This window comes from Vespa mandarinia, chromosome 12 (genome assembly GCF_050613455.1).
Source record: "Vespa mandarinia isolate Hongniang chromosome 12, ASM5061345v1, whole genome shotgun sequence".
Classification (NCBI taxonomy): domain Eukaryota; kingdom Metazoa; phylum Arthropoda; class Insecta; order Hymenoptera; family Vespidae; genus Vespa; species Vespa mandarinia.
The window spans coordinates 5,322,501-5,331,553 of NC_140821.1; the positions used below are offsets into that span (position 1 = coordinate 5,322,501).

The 9,053-nt window shown below is 25.2% G+C and overlaps 2 protein-coding genes across 6 annotated transcripts in view; both read right to left on the reverse strand.

Moving 5' to 3' along the window:
- Positions 1-2,362, reverse strand: part of Rpb8 (DNA-directed RNA polymerases I, II, and III subunit Rpb8) — a 71,052-nt gene extending 68,690 nt beyond the window's left edge. The window contains exons 1-2 of one of the 3 annotated variants that reach the window (XM_035884383.2): positions 2,180-2,349; positions 225-337 (exon numbers count right to left, since the gene is read on the reverse strand). In XM_035884383.2, coding sequence (XP_035740276.1) covers positions 225-297 — 73 coding nt within the window. In that variant the 5' untranslated portion in view covers positions 298-337; positions 2,180-2,349. Of the gene's footprint in view, positions 1-224; positions 338-1,560; positions 1,708-2,179 lie in introns of those variants that run through there. The other 2 variants (XM_085660643.1, XM_085660644.1) reach the window with 2 other exon arrangements.
- A 752-nt stretch (positions 2,363-3,114) lies between these two features.
- Cds (CDP-diacylglycerol synthase) lies at positions 3,115-8,550 on the reverse strand. Of its 3 annotated transcripts, none has more exons than XM_085660802.1 (10): positions 8,453-8,550; positions 7,065-7,189; positions 6,892-6,988; positions 6,640-6,816; positions 6,138-6,340; positions 5,866-6,022; positions 5,630-5,782; positions 5,429-5,560; positions 5,199-5,333; positions 3,115-5,065 (listed from the first exon to the last, which is right to left on the reverse strand). In XM_085660802.1, exons 3-10 carry the CDS (start codon positions 6,946-6,948, stop codon positions 4,976-4,978), a joined length of 1,104 nt encoding a protein of 367 aa, XP_085516928.1. In that variant the 5' UTR covers positions 6,949-6,988; positions 7,065-7,189; positions 8,453-8,550; the 3' UTR covers positions 3,115-4,975. The 3 variants fall into 3 exon arrangements, with proteins under 3 accessions (XP_085516928.1, XP_035740222.1, XP_035740221.1); XM_035884329.2 differs by lacking the exon at positions 8,453-8,550 and adding an exon at positions 7,590-7,971 and having other exon boundaries at positions 3,117-5,065; positions 5,645-5,782; XM_035884328.2 differs by lacking the exon at positions 8,453-8,550 and adding an exon at positions 7,590-7,967 and having other exon boundaries at positions 3,119-5,065.
- Positions 8,551-9,053: the final 503 nt, after the last annotated feature.

Here is a 9,053-nt window from a genome sequence, read left to right on the forward strand (position 1 = left end):
GAATTGAATGACGAATTTCTTTAACGTATTTAGATTTGCTAATTTTAGATACACGTATAGAACTGTCACGCCATGTGCGTTTTCCCGGTAACAACCTTGAAGCATGGGAGACCTTCGTAAAACGTTCCTCATAAAATCACTTAAAAATTCACTATCCTATCTTACGATTATTATAAGTTATTGTAATAACGTACAGAATAATATAAGCTATAATTTGAACTCACCCCTGTCAAACTTTTTGCCTTCTGGATCAATGTCTTTCACATTGAAAATATCTTCGAACAGCACACCCGCCATTTTACTTGCTAATGATCACTCTGCTTCCTAGCGACGAACACTGAAATTACAAACAGGACCGTATCAAAAAAAAATATATTTAGGGTCATGATGTATCTGTGAAATTGTTCATTTCACAAAATTAAATATTCTTTATCTAAATTTATACGATTTATATATATATATATATATATATATATATATATATATAATATGCAGATATTTTACTAAAAGAAAAAATATTTCGATTAGAAAATCTGTTATTTTCCATATGTATATTAGTGTTTGATTATCTTCTTTATAACTGTTCAAAGTATAAAATAAGTTTGAACTTTCATTATATGCTAAAATAAAAATAATTAATTAAACGTTTCAAATGAAATAAATGAAAACACACCATGGAAAATAATTACACTTATATTTTCTACATTTCTTTTCGAATTACTGTATCTACATTTCTATTTAAATTATATAAACTTTTTGTTACCATGATAACATCGATGATTAATATGTTTTGTATAAAATAAGTCGGTAAAAAGAAATTAACTAATTAATTAATTAATTAAATGATCATTTAGTTAATTATGAGTTTTCCACTAAGAGAAAAAACGTAACTGAAATAAGCAGACCCTTAACACGTCTTCCTTTTCCGAATTATTTCATAATGAAAATAATGATAACCTTGAAAGTTAAATTTTCTACATCACCGATAGAGGGAGCCACATAACAGTTTTGTATTTTTACGTCGCACGATAATCGTTATCCTTTTATACGTAGCAAAAAAGGAAACTCGCAATGCGTGATGTATGTAAACCCTGATTCTTCCACCGATGACGCATTATTACAAGACATTACGTAAAAAAAAAAATAGACACATTATAACATGTTACGCAGCGATCCAAGAAAAAACTTAGTACAAAATTGTAGCAATATAGAAATGTTGTCTGTATATGCAACAAAAAAAAAAAAAGAAAAGGAAAAGAAGAAAAAATGATTATTTGTTTCTATTATTAATTTACCGCTAAAATGGAAAATTTCCATTTGTACAATTATTTATTTTTCTTATTATTAAAATTAAATTCTTGACAATGATTGAAACTAAAAGAAACCAGACAAATTTAACGACTTAAAATACCAGTATATATCTTATTAATATCGTCGATAAGTTATGAAAATTTGTATAAATAATTGTCGTGAACGTGTACCAATGAGGAAATATATATATTACGAAATAAAATTGTGATCTTTAATACTGACACGACCATTATAGTCTCTGATATTTACCATTCGTTTTGTAACATCGAAGGTGATAGTCATAAAACACATTCCAATGTAGTAATTAAAGAACAAACACTACACACGTTTATTGCTAACATATATATCGTTAAGGTAGATTACTATCGAAATTTCGTATATCAATAGAAAAATGTGAGCATTATAATTAAAGTTGGTGTAATTGTAATTACTTGATCTAACCAATAAAAAAACGTTTAATGTTTGCTATTTGTAATCTTAAATCTTTCGCGTAATTTCAATTACATTTAAATATAGTTTGCTTTTTTACCGACGATACTAAATATTACACATCAATGAATATTACGATTAATTCTGATTGTTTATATTACACGGTATTGTAGATAAAGAAATAAAAAAAGAAGAAAGAAAATAATGAAAAGATAATTTAATAATAAATTTCTTACAATTTTCCTAACCTATAAGACATTATTGACAACTTTGTCGATGCGAATAATCATTATTCGTATCAATCTAATGATCATAACATAAAAATCAACTTAATAAAATCGTTAGTAAAAAATTATATTGAAATAAAATAAAAACTAAATGTACAAAGCTAATAATGCTTATTCTATAATTTACAAAGGAATTATATGATAAAAAATACCGATTATCCTGGAGTTTAATTTTTACCACGTAGAAGTTACCGCATGTTGAAATTCTTCTTTTACGTATGTATGTATAAAAGATCCCAAAAATTCCGAAAGAGAGAATTTAATCATTTTTTTTAAAGAGCTATGAATGAAATGTTTACACGATATAAATGTTGTGACGCAGTGATGCGTCTGCTAGCTTCGAACTTGATTCGAGGTCGAGAGCTCGATCATTTATTTTGTTTACGTTTATGTCTATCTGCAATGCGAAGCATTGAAGTGATATTTCAAATATACACATGTGTGTTTGTATGTATGCATGTATACATATACACATAGTGTTACTAATTTTTCTGAATAAATAAATTCTTTTTTCTTTATTAATCACATTAAAAAATATGTAAAATTGTAATATGCGATAACAAAACATTTTCTCTAATTTATTTTTAAATATTTAATATTTAAATAAGAAATCAATAAAGATTAAAAAAATCTAATAATACTTATGTTAATTTCATATTGTTTTATCGCGTTAACATTAATAGTGTATCATGACATTTGCAATTTGATTGTCCAATAATCTATAATAATTACAAATTCCAAAAATTAAAACAGCAAAATTTCTATTATTTTTACATAAGAATATATTATCAAATATGAGAGTTTTTTCATTAGTTTTCAATAAAGAATTAAATATCAGAATTATATAACGACAAATCATACTTTATTGTTACAATATCACTACATAAATATATTATTACTATAAATTTGTATTTAAGTTATATTGGTTTTATATATGTTTATTTATATAATATATTTGTTACTGCACATAAATCTCCTTTTTATTCATACAGAATATTGTACGTTAAAATAGAGAATTTATGTTACATTACATAAATCCATACAGATATATATGTATATGTATATGTGTGTATATATATATATATATATATATAATTTTTTTCTTATATTATCTAATAAATAAATATACTTATCTTTAACCATTTATCTATTATTTTTTCTTTTTTTCTTTCTCTCTATTTATCTTCTAATTCAAATAGACCATAATTTTCTTCAACATTTAGACTTCAACATCAAAATTTGTTAATCATAATGTAATAATAAAGAAATGTACAAATATTAATTTATATTAATTAGGTACATTTTGTATTTTATCCGCGCGATACATCTGATTTGTCAACTGCAAGAAAGACTTACAGCATTTTATTTGGAAATGTAATACGATCACATAAAAATACCAAGTAATTGTGCCATGTCAACTTAACAGACAATATAGAATGCACGGAAAATAGTATTGAACATTAATAATATTTTTTTCGCTGACAATTGGCGCAATTCAAGGTTACATATTAGGAACGTTTGAAAATGAAATAATCAGATGCCGATATTTTTAACTATTCAGTTACATGTATGTATGCTTTGCAATTTTCCAAATTATTATAGAACTCTTACTATATCAAATAATAGAATGACAAATCATAACATCTCTATCTTATTAAATAAATGGATCGTCATATTACAATAATGTTTATTCTGCAAACAATGATGTTTTCATTTATCACAACTTAGTACAGATGTGTAATATTTATAATTGGAAACACCTTCGTTTGCATTTATACTTTTATAATATATTAACCATTATGGTACATACATATATACAAAAGAAAAATATAATTAAAGTTTATGAAATCTCTAGTACATTAGAATATATTATAGAAATAATAAGTACTAAAATTTATAAAAACAGATGATAAATACCACTATGTTTGCGTCTGTTACAATACTGTACTTTTCTAATATGGGAAGATTTCTTATATAGAAGAATTGTTCTTTATCTTGTGACATTCAACAAATTTTTATTCAATGCAGTCAAAAATTTCAACTTAGAGCAAAAAAAATATAAATATTTAAGGAAGAATTATATATTCTCGCAGAATATTTAAATTTCATTTAAAAGTCATTATATAATAATTTGTTATTAAATAAATATTTTATATAACATCGAATACAAGATGAAACCTATATTTTTCCTTAAAAATGTCTAATCAAATCTGCTACTAATACTTGCATATAATGTATAATCCGCAACAAATAGTAAATATAATTTTCTAAAGGAACAAGCAAGTATCCACATAATATAAATAAGTTAATTCATTTGATTTTCATACACATATATAAATATATTAATAATAATCGTTGAATGTCAATTACTAAAAAGATTACGCTGTACGTCTAATAAGACATTCTTGCAAATTGATTCATAAATGCGTAATTATTAGCAACTAATGTATTGAGATCTGATAAATATAGATACTTGTAATATTTAATATACAATTGGATGGAAAAATATGTTCCCTTGTTGAACATTATTTGTACCTGATTAAAGAAGTAAATATACAATTATAAAGATTTATACGCAAAAGCTAATATACAAAACACAGGATTTATCAAAGGCAATATTCTTTGGCTTGTGCTATTTGAAAAGAAAATGGCATTTCTTAATAAAAGGCATAGAAATAATCAGTTCCAATATTACGCCTAACTTATGCGGAATGCACAAAAAATCGCAAATATTTTATAGCATATTTATCAATTTTCTACGATATCGATAAGATTGTAACAGAGATTAACTAATCTCTATTTATTTACTGATATTCGTTTACTGATATTTGATTGCATATCCTGTTGATTGACATTTACAGAAATGACAGTAATAATTTCTCTCATACATTAATTGTATGCTATAGAAATTCTTGCAATAATTATTAAGAAATGTGTATTCTTTTAAATCAATACATATTTAAAAGTCCTCTGTTTTCTAATGAATCTTTTAAAGATTGAAATAATTGTAATTGTTGTTCTGGTTTTAAACTATAAACCTATAAAGCATAAAAACTTATATATAATTTGTATATAAATAATGTAACAATTAAATGCAAGGAAGAATTAACAAGAAAACAAAATAATGGAAACAGAATAATAATAATATGCGCAATATTTGTTCCACTTTACCTGTTGTAAAAGTTTCTGAGGTGAAGCTGTTTGTATAAATGATGAAATATAAACATTGACAAACGTTGCCATTAAATATTGACAATCAAATCTATCCATTATTCCACCATGACCAGGAATTACATCTCCAAAGTCCTATATTTCAATAATGTAATGTTTGTAATTAATATCAGTATTATGATACAAACAAACAGAATAAAATATAACAGTATTTTATATAATCGAATTACCTTAATTTTGAAAGCTCGCTTAAATCCACTGGCGAAAAATCCTCCAAATGGTCCAATCACAGAACTAAATATAGACATTGATAAAGAATGAAGTAAAAAGGGGTATAAAGTCAATGTCTCCTTTCCATTGATCTGCGAAACAATATAATTGTTATACTGTTTTAATTTCTGTTATGGTTCTTTTATCGATGATAATATTACCATTCTTGTAATTACTTGTAAACTCTTTGGCAAACTATATTCTTGTGGTTGAAATAAACTAGATGGTTCACAATCCATTGTCATCCTACCTAAAGCTTCACTATATTCAATAGGACAAATGAAATAGCGATATTGGCACATAACATAGGATATCTGTAAAATAGTAATGTTTTGATAATCATTCTCTTATGAATATTATTATTATACGAACTATTAAGAAATTGTTTTCTTATTACCAATAATCCAAGGAAAACTGTCGAAATTCCTCCACCTATAAAACCTTCCCATGTTTTTTTTGGAGACAATTTTATTAAAGGTGTCCTTCCAAAGAAGAAACCAAACATGTAAGCCATAACATCATTTATAACTATCATACTTACTGGTACGATAAACCTAAATGAATATATAAAAAAATAAATAAATACTTTAATACACTATTATTAAAAAAAAAAAAAAAAAAAAAAAAAAAGAAAAAAAAATTAATAATTATTTTAAATAATAAATTTACCATATAAGTCCTTGGAAAATATTTTGTATTATAAGATAACTTTGTGTCACTACTATAAGTAGTGCAACATGTGTCCATGCAAACAAAGAGAATTGTTTCATATAATATTTCTTTACAAGTGACAGTACAAACCAAACAAAACCAACGATGTATAGACAGAATGAAATAAATCGGTGATATGTCACGAGCACACGTAAATATTCCTAAAAATAGAAAAAAGTTACTTTTAATATTGTATTATCTTATATTTAAATTCTTAAATTTATATTGTTTTGAATTTTATTTATATAATTGATTTCTAACGAATATAATTAACATAATGCATACTGTGGAAGCCTTATAAAATTGTATGAGAAGCCACACAAAGATTATATAGATCTTATTTGTAGCAGCTCTTTTATTGATTTTGCGCCAAACTTATGTATATTTATAACATTTTATTTTAGGTTATAATAGATATATATTTTATCAAATTAAATATACATAAAATGAATTCATTTACCGTTTGATTGATCACAACTGCAAAGTAATCCATTAAATTCTCACCGTAGAAGAAATAATTAGAAGTTATCAAAAAATACCAGGATAAAGATCTAAACCATGGTAAACCATGAATTCTATATACTGCATATCCAATATTAATAATTTCTTCAAAACATTTTACTTGAACTATTAATGTCTGTGAAAATAAATGAACGTATAATGAAATAACATTCAAATTAATTATGTTTATTTTGTTAGAAATAATATTTACCGTAATCATAAGTACTAATGGCCCACCATATATAATAAAACCAAATACAGCTATCATTACAGACGTTGAAATACTTCTAATAATCCAATTTTTCCAACTGAAAAAAATTTTTTAAATTGTTTAAGAATATATCCTTAATAAAAAATTATAAGTAAAATTATGTTCAAACTGACCGATCTGAAAGACCAGAAAGAACAGGATTCAAAATTTGAGGAGTATGATGAGTTCCTTGTGGCAATGTTTTAGAAAGATCCTCTACCTCCAATTTCGCGTCATCTTCAGATTCAATTTCTTCCTTCTGTTAACAATATTAAGAAAATTGTTTTTATATTAATTTAAAATATAATACGCAAAAAACATTTTCTGGACATTGTCAGCAAATAAGGGAAATACATAAATAAAATAAACATTATTAATACTTTAATATGGCATTTCATTAATATGCCAAAGGGTAATCCATTCAATGGAATATACCAATGTCAAATGATTATATACATACTAGCGGGGGCAAACAATGTTGACGCGTCCCTGTTATTAGCTGTCAATAATAGATATTAATCAATTAAATGAACGTATACATTTCAAAAGTAGGAAGAATTTAATTAATTAATAAAAATCAATAAATACATTAGTCCGCTTATTTGTTTCGAAATGTTCGCAGAATTATGTCTAAAAAGAAATATAAAAAAACATTTCACCTGATCGTCAGTGACATCCCGCGTAGTTGCGGGCGCATCTTCCACAGTTCGTTTTCGAAGTTCCGACATTTTTTACAGGGCGAATGAATTGTAACTAATTTTTTGACGAAGTAAAAATTAAAATCTTAAATATTGCTGTCTATCTGTGACCGTTGATACGAACGACACAACTGCATATTTATATGCATAAAATTATCTTACTAAACTGGGCGGACGTGACAAACAATTCGCGCGAATAAAATACCAGATTAACGTAGCGACGTCTCGTTCATTCTCGGATCTAATCGGTATTCTTCGGAAAATCGATGATTAAAAAAAAGAAAGAAGGGCGCTATGGACGATTTTCAAGTACCAAGTTCGTCGTGTTATCCGAGGAGCAGCAAGTAATTCTATTGCATCCTGCTTAGATATTATTGGCTATGAAGTAACGATCTATCTTGCCGCGAACAAAAATAACCAATAAAGAAACAGGGATATCCAAATTTATTCTTCCAGTATCGTCAATGAAAAGCGAGAGTTATTTGAGGAATGTTTATAATGAATACATTAGTCATACATACATAAACACACATCACACTTGCTCTTAATAGCTTTTAGCTTCTTTTGTAAACAGAACGAAGTATTGTAAAATTCTATGATTAGAACGGATTACTAATAATATATAATATTATGCTTTCTGTACATAAAAATTTTATAATGTAGAAAACTATAAAAACACATTAATATCATTAGTATCATAATTATTGTAAAACAGAAAAAAAAAATTTTTTATTGTATATTCAATCTCGATTTCATTATTTTAGTTCTATACTTTGGATGTTTAATTCATCAATAAATCTTATGTGATTTATTTTTCTACTTACTATAATTTTTATTCATCTCCGAACATCCGATGCACAAGAGCTTTTACAGCATTATTCGATACTAATTATAGATCAACTACATTACCAACATATGGATGATTTATTTTACTTATGTTATTTATTTATTTCGTTAATAGATGTCGTCATTTCAAGATCCAACAGGGCAATTAATAATTGAATACTTTTGCAATTTTTTAATACATTATCTTTTTAGTATAATTTAGTATATATTATTACATGCAATATGATATGTAATGCCATAAATTTTATTAGTATTATATCGAAGTAATTAAAAATTGTAATATATTCTCCGGTTTCATTTTTTCTAAGTAATAAGATCGATCAACATATTAATTATATATTTCAAATAATTACTTATATTGAAATTATTAATCAATTTCTGATTTTGATTTAATCGATAATAAATGAACGTTTTATCGAAATTCCGACGATTACCAAATTTCATATAACTTTCAAGAATATACTTCAAATAAATTACGTACTACTAGGTATTTTTTTTATAATAAATTCCCGACATAATATAACATTTTCTTTTTTTATAGTTCGATATAATTATATGGATTTCGTTGGAGAATTTCAC